Source organism: Odocoileus virginianus, chromosome 19 (assembly GCF_023699985.2).
Source record: "Odocoileus virginianus isolate 20LAN1187 ecotype Illinois chromosome 19, Ovbor_1.2, whole genome shotgun sequence".
NCBI classification, from domain to species: Eukaryota; Metazoa; Chordata; class Mammalia; order Artiodactyla; family Cervidae; genus Odocoileus; species Odocoileus virginianus.
In genome coordinates, this window is record NC_069692.1 from 46,360,056 (window position 1) to 46,377,684 (window position 17,629).

The following is a 17,629-nucleotide window of genomic DNA, read 5'->3' on the forward strand; positions in this document are numbered from 1 at the left end:
CAGCCCTTTCAAATTACTGCTCCCCCAAAGGAAAGGAATCAGAAAGCTGAACACATAGAGGACATAGTTATCCAGCTCACCCACTTTCAAAGCTAGGAGACAAAGGCTGGCAATGCTGATTCCCACAGTCTAAAGGGATAGCAGCGTGTGTCCTATGACAGTCTCCCTCCTCCCCTCCCCTCTGCTCTTCCAGGCTGGACCCTCACCCCTCCCCTCCCCACCCCTTTCCCCACTTCCTACTGCATCCCCTTTCCTCGTCTTCTCCCCCAGCCTAACCACTAAGCAGGCTTTACCACTTACTGTAATCACTGAGCACATTCTTTCCAGTATTTTAAAAGAAAAATGGAACGCTTGACTTTTCCAGGAGAGGAATGCACTTGCTGGGTTGTGTAATTCCGTGTGTGACTTTCCAGGTTGGTTTGCTTTTCTGTAGGTCACCAGTCTTCACCAGGACAATCAGAAGGCGCCTAGTGGCAGAGATTCAGAGAGAGGCACAGAACCCCAAGCCCAGAGGGAGCCCCGGGTCTGGGGAGCCAGGTCCCTGACTCCAGGGCGAGGTCGAGGGTCCCCGGCCAGGGAAGCAGCTGCCACAGGTGGGGTCCGCAGCCTCCCAGAGGGAAGTCAGCTCTACCCTGCAGCGACCCTCACTGTGGCAAGGCTGTCTCCTTGTATCCGCCTCACTAGCTCATGCCCGACTCCCCCATTCTGCTCACCATTACCCATGTCCTGGAGGAGTCTTCGGGGTGGCTTGGAGACAAGGCCAGGATTATCCACTTGCTTCTCCTTCCTGCACAGTATCTACAAGTAACTGCACCTTTTCACAAGTGCTTTTCCTCACTTCTATGATTTTTTTAACGGTAATACTGATAACAGTTCCTAAGACTTTCACCATCAGCCTTCATTATGAGACATAAAAGTGATAAATATTAGAGAATAACCACCCTTACAGAAGTGAAATAGCGAGGGGAATAAATGCAGTGCTTACAAAGTCCTTTTTTGGCCAAACTCTTCCAGCTCTGACAAATGACTACTGTGTTTCTCAGATGAGGAAACTGAAGCCCCAGGCGGTCATCAGATGGTTGGCTGGGCAGCCGTGAAGTGCCAAAGACTGACCTAGGATGCAGGGCTTCCAACACAAACCTCTTATGCCTTTTATTTCTAAAAATGCTAGGCTGCTTATTCCTGACAAAACCTGTGATACACTCATAGGAAATCTTTTGTCTATCTTCTGTTAAAAAACATTACTATATATGTGTATATACATATGCTAACACTTTTTAGAATGTATATGCCTCTGTATATCTCTATCTGTATATTTATATATCACCACAAAGAAATATTTCCTGCTAAGGATCTGCGTGCTCCTATGCTCTGCCATCACGAACTGGATTGTAAAGAAGCTGGTTGTCATGGTTACTTTGATAATCCTAATACACTCTGCTATGTATTAAGGGGGAAATACTATATATTGTATAAAATTGATGCTATTTCTTGAGTAAATAATATTAAAAAATTTAAACCCAAGAGGCAGCCAATTTTAAAGTGATGAATAAACATGTGTTCACTGTCATTATCTTTTCTCTCAAGAAAATAAAACTCAGGAACACAAAGGTATGTGGTTTGGCCCTAAGGTTCAAGACCAACTGACTAATCCCAGTTACTGGGACTTTATCTAAATGCTGCTAACGAAACTATGAGAAACCCTTCTGGCTGTTCTGACAATAAACAAATCTTAAGTCTCAACCCAGCTCTGCAAGCCCTCACTGTGGATTCTGCTTGAATCTTAACAGCATCCCTCCTCCTCTCGGAAACTGACTCACTCAGCTTTCTCAGCATTAATATGGTCCACTCGTAGGGACTGAAAGCTGTGCCCCCCTAAAACTCATCTGTTGAAGCTCCAGTCCCAAATGAGACTATTTGCAGACAGGGTCTTTACAGAGGGAAATAAAAGATAAGACAGATTTCAGAGCCCAGAATTAGGTGCTAGTGTAACAAATACCAAAATATATGGAAGCAGCTTTGCATCTGGGTGATGGGTAGCAGCTAGAATAATTTTTGGGTGCAAGCCAGAGAAGTTCAGCATGGCCATCAGTGGGTCACTGGTACAACTGCAGGTATTAATGGCAATTCTGATGGGAGCTCAGGAAGATAAGAGGAGAGTTAGAAGGAAAGCTTTCTTCTTAAAGTGAAAGCATTAGTCTCTCAGTCATGTCTAGCTCTTTGCGATCCCATGGACTGTAGGATCCCAGGCTCCTCTGTCCATGGGATTCTCCAGGCAAGAATACTGGAGTGGGTTGTCATTCCCATCTTCAGGGGATCTTCCTGACCCAGGGATTGAACCTGGGTCACCTGCATTATAGGCAGATTTACCATCTGATCCACGAGGGAAGCCCTTTCATCTTCTTAGGGGATACATAAATCATCAATAACAGAATGTTGGCAGAAATATGGAAGTTAAAGGCCACTTTGTTGGGGGCTCAGACAGAAATGAGATACAGGTTATTGGAAACTGGGGAAACAGTTCTTGTTATAAAGTGGCAAAGAACATGGTAAGCTATGGTCTAGTGTTTTGTGAAAAGGTAGAAATTGTGATTGATGAGGCTGGATATTCAGCAGAAGAAATTTCTAAGAGAAGTACTGAAGGTGTGGCTTGGATCCTTCTGACTGCTGATAACAAAATGTGAGAGGAGAGAGTAACCAAAGAAAGAACTGTTAGGCAAAAAGGAAGATTTGGAAGTTGGGAAAATTCACAGCCTCTCCAAGGAAACACTTGAGATGTGGCCGCTTTAGTGTATCTATCAGAGAGGTAGGTTTCCAGCTGGCGAGGAATTTGCCTCAGGATGAACCATGCTTTGTGACTCTTACCCATGTCTGACTCAGGTGATTCACAGATGGGATTTCAGACTTTAGAGCTGGTTCTGGTCCAGATGAAGACTTTTGAGACTGTTGGGATGGAATGAAAGTATTTCGTATGAGAGAAAGACATGAACTTGGGATATCTAGGGGTAGAATGTTATAGATTGAATGTCTGTGTCCCTCAAAGTCATACATTGAAGCCCCAGCTCTCAACGTGATCATATCTGAGTGCTCGGCCTCTGCAGAGGTAATAAAGTTACTTTTAATTAGGTAGTAGTCACAGGATACAGACCTGACCTGACAGGATTAACGGCTTTATTGCAGTGCTATTCACAATAGCCAATCCATGGGAGCAACCTAAATGCACATCGACGGGAAAAGGGATAAAGAAGATGTGGTATATACACGCAGTGGAATCCTACTCAGACATAAAAAGACTAAAATGATGTCATCTGCAGCAACATGGATGAAACTAGAGATTGTCATACTGTGTACCAGTAAGCCTGACAAAGAGGCCAGGACTCTGATTGATCAGGAGCTTCTAGTCCCCAGAACTGTGAGAAAATTCATTTGGATGATTTCATCCATCCAGCCCATGGGATTTCCAAGCTGATGGAGACAGTCATGAACCTCAAAGTAATGCAAGGCACATTCCCTGCTTCCACAAATGGGATTTTAATATGTCCCATTACCAACCTTCTGGAAAACATGACACAGATATCTTATTACTGGTGATGTTAGTATTCATCATTTGGTTAAAGTGGTATCTTCTGGGTTTCTCTACTATAAAGTGACTATGTTTTCCCTCACAATTGATAATTACCTTGGCAGCAGGGGCGGGGATGGGGGGGGGTACTTTGAGACTATGCAAAAATCCTGCTTTTTCTCCAACTTTCATCTAATCCATTTAGCACCCATCATCAGACCTTGCTAGAAACAACTGTTTTTGTAGTGAGTACCTAGTAGTGGGGTTTCCCTGGTGGTTCAGTTGGTAAAAAAATCCACCTGCAATCCAGGAGATAGAGGTTTGATCCTTGGGTTGGGAACATCCTCTGGAGAATGGAATGGTAACCCACTTGAGTATTCTTGCCTAGAGAATTCCACACAGAGGAGGCCATGGGGTTGCAAAGAGCTGGTCAGGACTGAGCGACTAACACTCACTCACTCACCTAGTGGTGATTTAAAATCTTCCTTCTTTTGGTCTGTCGGTTTTCAAGACAAACTGATAACTGTATTCCTCTGCAGAGGCACAAAAGACCTGAGTTTTCTGCATATGGAGGTGAGAGGTGAAATCAGAAAATGTCTAGGAGGTCAACACAAGTCCAACAGGTGCTTTTGGGCATCCATGTCCAGAGCAGAGACAGACAGGTAGAAGTAGCTTCCGTGGCTGCCTTAATTTGATCGATCAAGTCCATCACACCCCTTCTCACTTCATTTCATGGTGTGATCCCATTTTGGGGCTAAGTAGCCTGAAGCTTTGTTGTAAATGCAACTGAAAATGGTGGTGGGGAATGGGAGAAAAAACATCAGACATCTTTCTCACCAGAAGCTGTTTCTTCTTTAAAGAAAAAAAACAAAAAAGTATTTCATTAGTTTCTTAATGAATATTTGCTAATGTTACAGTAACTCATATATTTTTAAAGTTGAAATAGTTTATTTGGGGATTGATCTCAGTCAACATTTTAGGAATATTCATCTCACTGTATCAATGAATAATGTAATACAATATTGTGGAAGATGAAAACAGTAACCTAAAAATTATACATTTCATTCGTTGTTATATTACAACTTTACCTGATACTTTTCTTAATGGATTTTCTGCCACTTTATTGTTAATTTTACAATAATGTATTTTAACAGTTTTAAGCATAAATGTTCATAATAAAACAATTATAAGGAAGTTATTGTAGTTAATTATTAAAATGTGTCTCACATTTTCACATTAACAATAAAATTATATTTCAAATCACTTTTTAGTATATTTGAAAATATTTAGAATCTTTTCATATACACATGCATAATTTTAGTACTTTACTATGTGAAAAAAGATAAATAATTTTAAAGGCATAAATAAGATTTAAACTTATGTATCTGAATTGATTCAAAATAGTAAATCACTTATCAGCCTATTAATGTTTGCAAAAAACATTAAATTTTCCTTCATTTTTAAATGATTCTACTTTATGACACTGACACTTATGATTTGATAATATCAAGAAGTGAGAATAAGGCTTGGCTTCCCCACAAATAAATAAGTAAGTTTATTTCCCTTGTTATATTCTTTTTATAAACTTCTCAAATGAACAAATATAAGTTTAGAGTTGGAATTCCACTAAGGGCCTTTATATCATGACATAGGCCTCTTTTGTTTTTATTATTATTAGCTTGTGAAAAATGAATGAAATTTAATTTTACATTTTTAAGTGTAGAAATAACCTTGCCAAATCCTTGAAGGTTCCCATGCATATGAGGAGCAATCATACCAGAAGCTGTAAAATTGTTCTTATTGTATTCCTATGCCTGAATTCATTTACGAAATTCCTAGTTTGGAATTGTTTCCTTTAATTTTGATTATGGAAACAAAGATGAGTCAGCAGAGCCAACAGTAATGAGGAACGTGGGTGATGGGTTAGGGGTTTCATTTATGATGAGAAGTCAAATGATAACTGAAATCCTTTGGTGATTCACTGAGTGACTAAGGCAATTCTGCTTTAGGTTGAGAACAGCTCCCGTGATATAACCCCCCAATGGTGTGGCCCCAGGCTGTGTCACCACAGCAAGCGGGATGTGGGTACATAACCACTGGCATGGAACGTACCCCCTCACAAAGCGCTCTTGACACTTTGCACCAATGAGGGCAAACAAGGGGAAACCTGGAAAGGCGGGCTTTCCATGAAAAATACAGTGACATGGAAAAAATATATATATACACACACGTACACACGGTGACACAGAAAGGAAGGAAGTCGACGGACTGCTTTGGGCAGTTACCCTGCTTCTAAGGACCTCAGAGAAGCCCTGATTCTGAAAATGGATTCCTACATAATGGCCGATCTACAATGTGAATAATCCACACTGAGCTAATTACAGGCTTATGGAAATTCTACTGATTCTCTTTCCAGAAATACATGGCAATTCTTGAGGGGATCTAAACAATGACAACAGAGCTTGAGACTGGTAATTTGTAAACATCACACTACAAAAATGAATTTTGTCCCCAAATTACAATCTTACAATAAAATATTTTAATGGTTGCAATAGGTAATATATGAATACTATCTAATATATCTGCAATAGGTAATATATGCAATAGATAATACATGCAATAGGTGAAAAGGGGAATATTTTTCATTTATAGGCAAGACTTCACTGTATATTTTAAAAGACTCTTATTCTCAAAAACAAAGTGCTTTTACCCTAAAATATAGCTGCATGTAGTAAAGGACAGTCCATCAACCTATCTAATAAAATTTCTATGTAGATAACCACTTCATGTTTTTAGCATTCTAGAGAGATTTGTGAGATTATTGACAAACAGAATGAACAGAAATAGTGACAATAACAGTTGTATATTGTCACCCTGCTTATTTAACTTATGTGCAGAATACATCATGAGAAATGCTGCCTGGATGAAGCACAAGCTGGAATCAAGGTTGCTGGGAGAAATATCAATAACCTCAGATATGCAGATGACATCACACTTAGGGCAGAAAGTGAAGAGGAACTAAAGAGCCTCTTGATGAAAGTGAAAGAGGAGAGTGAAAAAGTAGGCTAAAAACTCAACATTCAAAAAACTAAGATCATGGCATCTGGTCCCATCACTTCATGGCAAATAAGTGGGGAAACAACAGAAACAGTGAGTGACTTTAGTTTTGGGGGCTCCAAAATCACTATAGATGGTGACTGCAGCCATGAAATTAAACGACACGCATTCCTTGGAAGAGAAGCTACATCCAACCTGGAGAGCATATTAAAGATTAGAGACACTGCCAACAAAGATGCATCTAGCCAAAGCTATGGTTTTTCCAGTAGTCATATATGGATGTGAGAGTAGGACTATAAAGCAAGCTGAGTGCCAAAGAACTGATGCTTTGGAACTGTGGTGTTGGAGAAGACTTTTGAGAGTCCCTTGGACTGCAAGGAGATCCAACCAGTCCATCCTAAAGGAAATTAGTCCTGAGTGTTCATTAAAAGGACTGATGCTGAAGCTGAAACTCTAATACTTTGGTCACCTAATGCAAAGAACTGACTCATTTGAAAAGACCCTGATGCTGGGAAAGACTGAAGATGGGAAGAGAAGGGGATGACAGAGAATGAGATGATTGGATGGCATCAATGACTGGATGGACATGAGTTTGAGCAAGCTCCAGGGGTTGGTGATGGACAGGGAGGCCTGGCATGCTACAGTCCATGGGGGTCGCAAAGAGTTGGACATAACTGAGTGACTGAACTGAACTGAACTGACAGATAAGATAACATTGTTCCACAGATCACAGAGCTTATTTCTTAGTGTTTCTTCACACTGGACTACGGTTATATTAAAGAACTACGTAGACTTTATCACAGGACCATAAGGTAGATCCAAAGACAGATCTTTCTTTGAGAAAAAAGTATGTGAAATTATAAATATACAACTGAGAAATTAAATTCAGAACCTCACAAGGGACTGGTGAGTAAGGGACTCTGAAAATTAAGGTTCATTAGCTTTGTGATAAATTTGCCTCTCTCTCTCTCTTATATACATATGTCTTTGGAAAATGTACACATATTTGTCATTTTTTTCCCACATCAGAAGTGTTCTTCCATGAACCCTAGAGCACCAACCCTAGATATCAACCCTAGAGGTGGTGTCAAACCAACATATATTTGGTTCTTTTGTGTCAGCTCTATATAAGCCAACACGAGGACAAGTGTAACATTATTTGCCACTTCCTTTGCCTTGCTGGACCAGTCCCCCACCTGCCTGCTTCCCCGAAGTCAGGGGCAGTGACAACGTACAAGGCTTTGTTCTCACCCCACTTTGGGGTGTGATGATGTAAAGTTGACCTCCAATGAGGTTGCTCTTAGACCTTGTGAAACCAGAGAAGTTCCAAAGAGTGAATTCTAGAGAAACTACACCACTTCTGTTGGTACTGGGGGGCCCTCCAAGGACCTGTGAGTGGGAGGAGGAGGAGATTCAGGGCCGTTTTGCAGGGAGGATGATGGGACAGTGGGGCTTGAACTAAAGTCAGCCAAGTGCATGGTCCTAGAGGGGCCAGAGGCTCGCCACCCTAAAACTGTGGGGGTCAAAACCCCTCCTTGCTTACGGCAGCCACTACAGATGAGGGGACAGTCCTGGAGGATGGACTGGACACCCTGGAATGGGAAACAGGAGGACAGGGGCAGAGGGTGGGGAGAGGGTTCAGATGAGCCTCAGCAGAAGAAGGAATATTTTGAAACCCCTGACCTGAAAGGATGGCCCTCCAGAAGCGCATCACGCTAAACACCAAGTATGGTTATAATTGCTGTGGTCAGTAAGCATAGTCAAGACCTTCACATCTTTTGACAAAACTGAATGAAATGAACCATTAAACCTCCTTGAAAACATGGCCGTTTTCATGATCAGACAACTCAACTGTACCCCCATGAGTTCCCAGAAGGAAGATCTTTAAAATAGTTCATCTTGACAGATTTTTAAAAGAGCAACATGAAAACTCACCAGTATTACCCTCTATGCTTCTATAAGTTGGGAGAAACTTTAGCATTGATTCTAGATCATCACATTTATAAATGGTAGCTGTCAAAGCAGCCTTGTTTATTTTTCTTATACCAATCTTTAGGATGGTTTAAACAAAACAAAACAGTAACAATAAAAAGGTAATCTCCTAAAAGGATGAAGAGTGAGCCAAAACATTGTATTTGCTAAATGACACCATGAACCCTTGCTAGGGTAAGAGAAAAATATCCTGTTAGGTACATAAAACCCTCTTTTCCCAGGAGGTAACCTGAGGTTTTGATCACTCACTTGTTTCAGTGTGATTATTTGTGAACATTATTTAATTTTTAATTTCTTTTTTGTCTCTCATGGGCTTTGTGTAATGTTATCTACCTGGTAGCTGCTCCACACCTGCCTTTCAATAAATAAAAACATTCCAGACAAAAGTTATTTATGTCACCGCATCACCACCATCCTTCTTGAATGGCTAAAAAGAACAAAATAGAAGTTAAATACAGATACATTTCTACACAGGGAAAGGACAAGCTTTCATAGACTTCTCCTCTCATTCCTAGAATATAAGTGTTCATTTTTCATGGGGAACACTTTTAATCATTAAAATAGACTAAGCAGTAATTGTGAGTAAAGCAAATGAGTTGATTGGTTATAACTCTTCTCAAATGCACACAAGGCTCAAGACACAAATCTGATAGAGAGAGAAATAATGATAAATACTGCTTTCCAAATAGGAGAGAAATAGGAAGAAAGATATTAATGTGGCCCTTCTATGGAGTTAGCTACTGTGATATGATGGAATGCAAAAAACCACAGAATGTAGGGGCAGTCCAGCCTTCATCTCGGTAAGTTTATTTTAGCCCATGATGAGACTCGATAAATCCAGAAAAAAAATAGGAGGTATGTGTCAGACAGTATGCTTTACATACATGAAGCTGTAAAGAGCAGGCTCAGGAAGATTCAATAACTGGACAAAAAAAAAAAAACCCCTAACACAACTAGTTAAGTATCAGGTCTGTCATTAAACCTAAGCCTTTATGTCCCTAAAGCTCATTTGATCACTACACTAGTGATCCAAGTCTATGTGCCATTAAATATACAGAACAATATTAAAATGGTTATCAAGCCTACATCAATACAAGAGAGTAAAGTCATATAAATGGGAAATAAATGTAAAAAATACTGATCCCTATGGAAAAAAAAAATCATCAATGTGCTTTTAACTATGTTAGGATAATTTGATAATATAATAAATGGTGGGTTAACACATTTTTCCAAGAGTAAATCTCAATTTCAAAATAATTCCTCAAGGCAAGCTTTTACTTTTTATTACTTTGATTGAGCACCAGTGATAATGCTCCATGAGTTGATAAGCCTGCATGGTAAGACTAAAGCAAATTAAGTTTTAAAAGTATATCTGGATGGATAATCATGCCAATTTTATACTGTACTCAATTCAATAAATTCATGATGTGTGATTATTACAATTTAAATAGAAATATTAATCACTTATGTGGAATTTTATGCTTCTAAAACTATGGGGACTGAAGAACATACGAGTGGCTTAGCTCTTGGCAGGTGAGTCTGTCTCACTCTGCATTATGAGTTTCCTTTTGACAATCATTTAGACATGGCTATGTTAGTAGATATTGGAAAAAAAGAAATATATTAGGACTGGGTAGAGGATGATATTTATATTTTCTTAAATTTCATGGAAGAGTTGGATGTGATTAAAAATTTTTCACCTACAAAAACATGAGTTTCTAAAAACAAATACTGTATACCAGTGCATATATATAGAATCTAGAAAAATGGTACTGATGAACCTATTTGTAAATAGGTGCTCTGTGACAAACCACAGGGACAGGATGGGGTGGGAGGGGAGAAGGAGGGGCATTCAAGAAGGAGGGGACACAGGCCTATGACTGATTCATATTGATGTGCGGCAGAAACCAACCCAACACTGTAAAGCAATTATTCTCCAATTAAAAACAAATAAATTTTAAAAAATGAGCTGCTGATACATTTTTAGCAGTGTTTTTCATTATATGCCAATAGTGAAGTTATAATGATTTTTATTCCAACCATCATTATTAGTCTGATAAAATACAGTAACACTATACTACCCAATTGAACTAAAATTGTTCTTTATCTACAACTGCATTTCTTTTAGTTCCTGCTAGTTCTTATGAAAAATGAAATTTATTCATGAATTTTTTTGAGAACAGCATTCATCACATATACGCTCACATCTCACCTTAATGAACAACGACTTTAAAAACACTGGGATGGGAAGGAATTTCCTGGCTGTGCAGTGCACTGTCACTGCTGAAGATCCCTTAAGCCACACAGTGCAGCCAAAAAAAAAAAGAAAAAAAAATATATATACACACAAATATATATAGTGACTGTGGAAAAGTCAAACTTAACACCAGGATTCCGATGAGAACTAAAGTGCAAGGTGAGTGTTAGAACCAGCAGTAGTAACTTAGCAAGACCAAAAAAGCACTGATGCCATCGGTGTCCAGAGAAATACCAGGTAGTGACTCAAGATGCTGCCAAGGACTTCATAAATAAACAGAATGCTAAGAATCTTCATCACAAAGTTACACTTCAAAATATATCATATGTCATTGCTGTCTTTCTTCATTGATAGAAATGGATTATCAGATAGGCCTTGTTTATAACAACCATAGCATGTGAAAGAAGAAGATAAAAAAGGAAGGACAGAAACACTGAGCTTATTTTTTTACTATCCCTGCTCTGAACCTGACTGCTTCAGTATAAAACAAGCTCTGCCAACTCCCTCTCAGAGTGATCTTCAGAGAGTTGTTTCAACCTGTTTTAGCTCAGTTTTCTTACGTATAAGATAGTGGTGACAATGAGAGGCTGAAGTCAGGATGAAATGAGAACAGGCAGCATACTTCAGCATAGGCTGGGGTTCGTGGTAAGTGATCAACACAGATTAACTTCAGGTATTTCAACTGCATTCACAACACATCAGTCATGTCACAGGAGGGTTTTCGACAGAGGAAATACATGTTCTAACTCAGGTTTTAAAGAGAAATTGGAAGTTGCTCAGTTATGTCCAACTCTGTGACTCTACAGACTGGAGCCGACCAGGCTCCTCAGTTCATGGGATTCTCCAGGCAAAAACACTGGAGTAGGTTGCCATTCCCTTCTCCAGGGGATCTGCTAGACTCAAGGACAGAATCCAGGTGTCCTGCATTGCAGGTAGATTCTTTACCCTTTGACCCACCAGGGAAGCCAGGTTTTAAAAGGTTCACCCAAGCTCTGGTGTTGAGAACAAACTGGAGGGAATAGGAACAGAAGCAGAAAAATATACCTAAACAGCCATGACATTAACTCCCATCCTGAGGCTAGAGCCCATGGTTCCAAGTGGGCAGTTATAGAACCTTCAGGAAGAAGGGCCTCATTGACAGGGCTCTATCAAGGCTTGAGGAAGAGAAGAGTCAAGTAGTCAAAATTGTTGATCTGGGGTTTTGTATTTTGTGGAGGAGTCTATGGCTTGTTTGCTGGGAGTCTTTTTTTGCTTCTGTCTGAGTGACCATGAGGATGGAGTCTCAGGCGTGAGGTACCCAGATGGGATGCTTACATAGGTGCAGGTTGGAATGAGGCGATGAGGACCACCAGGAATCTGGTTCTGCACGTGCTCAGGGAGCGATGCCCATCAAACATCCACATGGAGAGCCGTCGGAGAAACAAGAGAAGAGGTCAGGGTTGAAGACTCCAGTGTGGAGTCACCACTGATTAAATTACAGTATCAGGACTGAGACTCAATGTGAGACATCAAGGAGAAAGAAGGCCAACCCAGGTGGACCATTAACCACAAGGTAGCTAATTTCTCCCTCAACAGGAATTTTTTTAAACCCCTAAATGATCAGGAGCTGTGTGCATGACATACTTTGGCACTGTCTGGATGGTGTTGAATATGTCTGGAAATCTCACACACTTTCAGAGCCACAGGCCACTGTAAAAAAAAAAAAAAAATCACAATTCTAAGAAATGTCTATCAGGAAATGTGTGTATTTGAGAAAGAACACAGGAAGTGGCCAATACACAGGCAAGAGGGTTCAGTCATCAGATCTCAATTGCTGATCCAAGGATTACTAATCATGGCTTAGTTGTCTCCATAGTTCAAATGGGCAGCTGGCTGTCGTCCCTAAGAACTTAGCATTTATTCATTCAGTCAGCCAGTTCCTGGGAATAAAGGGGAAAAATCAAAACTAGAGCCGAGAGCAGCCTAGTGAGGAGAAATTTGCATTCCACCCCAGGTTGTCAAGGTGTGGATGAAGCACAGAGATTGTCAGTCACTGGATTCATGCAGTCCTGGGAGACTTCCCAGAGGAGGTGGCTTTTCAGAAGGTGGAGCTTGCAGACTGAGGATGTGAAGTGGAAGAAGGCCCTAAAAGAGGTGTGCATGATGAAGAACCCATGTCCATGGGCTTTGGTTTGACCCCTGTAGCTGTCCTGTCTTATTTTTTAACACTGAACTGTCTTCATATAACTAAAATTGAAGTAACGGACTCTTTAAGTTGACAAATATAAATGTACCTGGTGACAAAACACACCCACCTTATTTTCAAAGGGTCCTACGTGGGCATTTATTCTTTCAAGACAGATATTTTGAAATGTAGACGGAGCCTTTGTCCATGGCCTCAGCGCAGTTGAGAAGGACTTTGGAGTTTCCGCAAAAGCTCCTTGGGTGGCTCACCCCACCTCCTGGCCTGCAGGCACCCCAGTGCCATCCATGGCTGCGACTCCTCTGGGTCTAAGCAGTGGATTAAAGTGCAAACTTCCAGAGAGGTCTGGTGACATTTACATCTTCATATCACTTGAGTGCTTTGGACTCTGAGAACCTTCTCAAGAAAAGTGAAGTTGGAGAAGTTACAAGGGTAGGTATAGAAAAGTTAAACTAACGTTGCTTTATAGGCTGCATTAAATTCTCTAGTAAAATCCTAGCAATAATACAGGTTTGATATATATTTATATTTGTAAATGTAAAAGTTGTGACTGCATCATAACGTCACTTGCAAATAAGCTATGAATTTCTACAAAGGCCTTTATTTGAGGGAGGAGTTTCCTAGCCTTGGTTGTTTTGCAAAGCTGAGTAAGCCACTAAGAACCTCCTGGAGCCCCTGGAGTGAACAACCCCATTCCTCCCTCAGGCTGAAGCCTAGGAGGGAAATGTCAAAAGTTTCAGATTTAAAATAAGTTATCTTTTTTTGCTCTAAGAAAGTACATGATCAAACTTATCTCTGATTCATAGAAAAAGGGCCTAGTTATCAATTATGGTGAGTTAATGAGGAGATCCATTTTGAAAGAGAAAGAGAAAAAATACTAAAATTCATATTACCTTTCTAAGACTTCTCCCAGTTAAAACATATGACTCAATTGCTCACTGTATTTAGTAGAGGCTAAAAAATAACTGTGAAATGGATTTTTAATCAGGATCTTTATTTATTTATTTTTGGCTCTGTCATTTTATTGGGTTTTAAACTGTCCCATGATTCAGAGGATTTCGGTTAAAAAATAAAATAATGTATTTTAGGATGTTGTGTAATAATGTCCTAAGGCATCTGGTGATGGAGCCAAATGTACCCTACATGCCCTGGGTCCGAGCCCACAGCATCATGGCCAGAGCTGAGGGGCTCAAAGCCGACAAGCACACATGTGGCGGTGAATCCCTCATGGAACATAAAGATCAGGAAGATGAGTCTAGGATGTTCACTTGATTCATTAGCCAAAAGGATGAGAAGAGCAAGTCCAAGCGTGACCGACTCATTATCTGCAAGCAGCTCTCTTGGCCCTTTTCTGTTTGCTCATTTCTGTTCCCCTCTATCTCTGAAAGACCCTAAATACAAAAATGAGATCACTAATCAACTGAAATGAACTCCTGACTTATACTCTCCTGAATGCACACCATGCCTTGTCTAGCCTGTTGATTCTTTTTGCAAATAAAAAGGTGAAGAATGAAGCCATTTTAAAAAAAGAAAAAGATTAACTCCCACCCCCAACAACCCAACCTCTAAGCAATTCTTCAGATCACGTGGACAAGAAAACATCTGAAGAGAGTCAGTCAGTTTGCACACAATGGAGAAAGATACAGAACCCAACCTCCTGCCTCGATGATTCACTGAGATTGTTTCCCTTATGTTTCCCTTTAAAAAATGTCAAGGCTGAAAAGAATCTTGGGAGTTGGTCTCAGAACATGAGTCCACCTTCTCCCCAGGTTGCCGGCTTTTCTGATTAAAGCACCTTTCCTTCCTATGGACACTTGCCTCTCAGGCTATTGGCTTATGAGCAGAGAGCAGTCAAATATGGTTTCCATTACACATTGACTTTTGTTTTATTGTTATTTGTATTAGAAGTTTATTAAATGCATAGCAATCTTGCAAAGATGTAACAGATGAATAAATGACATGATGTCACTTAACTAAATGCTCTTTGCATGGAGATTCTTTACTGAGAGTCATGAAAAATAAATACAATAATATATTTTCAAGGATGCCAGTTGCTCTCGATGGAGCATCAGGTAGAGATGCATTGAGTGATGAACCGGGGACACATATGTGATGTCCAGGCCACAGTAGGGAAGAGAAGCAGTTGTCTTTCTAGAGTAATTGAAAAGCACCTCTAAAACTCCCAGGGCGCTCAGTTCCTAACACCATGCTGTCTTCTGTGGGCCTGAATCCCCAGTGGAACTTGGCCATGTGGGGACCGAGGACAAACAGACTAGAAGCAGTGACCAATGACTTAGTATGCACTTTCTGACCTGAGAAGGTAAGAAGAGTCCATTAATATAGATCAAAAGAGATCTCTCCAGGCAAGGTTCACCTGTGCCAAATCAGAGCACAGGTCTGACTGCATCAGATAACCGAGGGCAAAGTGGAAAACTGAAAGAACCCTGCAGACATGAAGGTGCTCTTGGGCATCCCACATGAAATGTTCCCAGTGGATTGCATCTCGGAAGAGCCCTCTATTGAGTCTTCCCCTTTTCCTTCCATCCTATTCAGGCTCCTGTGGATGGCAGAGCTATGACCACAGGTTCTGGACAGTTTCCTTACTTCCCCTGAATTCACTGCTCAGCACAGCATGCCCTGTTCCCCTCAGTCCTGAAACCTCTGTTTCAGCAGCATTCTTTCCCCACTCAGAATCCAACAAGGGCTCCTCACCACCTCCCAAATCAGCCAGAATTTCCCCATGCCACACATTTAGCACTAGGGATGCTCCACCTTCCACTGCACCCTAATCTCCTACCATCCCCACAGCTATGATCCTTTTCCTCCAGCCAGCTGGATGGCCATCGCCCAGGAGCACCAGGCATCAAGCCTGTCTCCAGGCCGTGTGTACATGGGTCCCACTGCAGGAACATGGCATCGCTCTGTCCCTGTTCCTGAAAGTGAAAGTTGCTCAGTCATGTCTGACTCTTTGCAACCCCCTGGACTAATTCTCCAGGCCAGAATACTGGAGTGGGCAGCCTTTCCCTTCTCCAGCGGATCCTCCCGACCCAGGAATCAAACTGGGGTCTCTTGCATTGCAGCGGATTCTTTACCAACTGAGCTATCAGGGAAGCCCCATTTTCCCCTAACTCTACCTTGCCCAGGAGATTCTTCTTGCTCCCTCTCAACCAACTGGGCTCCTTCTCCTTAGAAACTGCACTGTCCCTTGGAAATGTTTCCTGGTGACCCACACACTCCTTTGTGTCAAGGTTATCTATATAATTGACTTCTTACACTTGAAATCTGCAAGCTTGTGGTTTGCTCAAAAATGGGCAATCAGTACAGATTTGTTGATTTGAGCAGAACCCAGCAGGATCTGAGGTCATTTTGGTGATAGATGTCATTGTTGGTTGGGTTACAGAGGTCAAAGTCGATCAGTGGGTTCTGAAGACCCTTCCCCAATTTTCCCCTTCTGCTCACTCACAGCCACTGAGACAAAACATCTAGTGTTTTTCTTTAAAAGAAAACTTGTGCTACTAAACCTAACAAATGAAGGAAACCACTATTTATCAGAAATAGATCTGATTTACTACAAATGTTGCAGAAAATTACAGAACTGAGCATTTTAGAGCATTTAGGCAATGCATGTCCAGGATTCAGGCAAAAGTACATTTTTCATTGTTCACTGAACAACTGTTTCAATACCTTCACTTTCATGAAAACAATGATTTCATACTACAATAAGTGGATATGTGCAATCATCTTCACAGGTAAATATGGTAGATACAAGCCAAGAATAATCAATTTTTATCTTTACTTTCTATCACTGTAACTTATAAGGATCATCATAAACTCTAAAGCCACATTTGACACCTGTAACAGCAGTTCTCCTGAACACTCATCTTTCTCTGAAGCCTCTCCTCTCCTCTTGCAGGCTCTCATATGATACATCTTCAGCCTCTGGGGCTGGTCCTGTGCAATTCCTCCCTCCTCCTCCCCTATTTATGTTCTTCCAGCAACGCCTCCCAACTGGCACAGTGATCCTCACTCACTCAGGAAACTCACAGACTTACACACTTCCCTCCCAGGTTTCTCCCCAGATCACAGCACCTAGGACACAGTCGGTCCACAATAAAACAAGTAAACAGCAGCAGCAACATAAAAGCTCTAGTCCAATCCATGAGATGGCGACAATACACCTTCACCCCAGGACCTTCTAATAGGTGCAGCTCCATGGATCCCAAACATGACTCACCATTTCTTCTCTCCCCTGCAGGACCCTCAAACCTACAGACTCCCTCCTATTCCTATGTTTATACTACATGGTCCCCAAGTATGCAGTCTCTTCTATTTATTTCCTTTCTGTCACCTTCATCTAAAATATTGATTATTTTTATTGTTATATCCCTAAGGCATTATTCTGGACTCTGTTTATGGAATGAATTCAATCTAATATCTACCACTGCCTAAGTACTTACTGCATGCCAGGCACTGAATAGAGCTCATATACCGTCTTTTTATTATTAATTTTTAAAGTTACTCAATGAGAAGATGCTACTATTATTTCTATTTTACAGATGAGAAAGAAGTCTTTTGAATA

At 40.8% G+C, this 17,629-nt stretch overlaps 1 protein-coding gene across 6 annotated transcripts in view; it reads right to left on the reverse strand.

Annotated features, from left to right (window-relative positions):
* The window catches only part of KCNQ5 (potassium voltage-gated channel subfamily Q member 5), a 389,192-nt gene that overhangs the window by 338,101 nt on the left and 33,462 nt on the right, over positions 1-17,629 (reverse strand). Inside the window, exons 2-3 of one of the 6 annotated variants that reach the window (XR_011481935.1) lie at positions 4,026-4,348; positions 234-2,943 (exon numbers count right to left, since the gene is read on the reverse strand). The exons of 3 other annotated variants lie outside the window; for them this stretch is intronic. Coding sequence is in view for 1 of the 3 variants with exons in the window: in XM_070450164.1 (XP_070306265.1) it covers positions 4,396-4,414 (19 nt within the window). In the remaining 2 variants the exon portion in view is untranslated. Of the gene's footprint in view, positions 1-233; positions 4,415-17,629 lie in introns of those variants that run through there. 2 more of the 6 variants (XR_011481934.1, XM_070450164.1) reach the window with 2 other exon arrangements.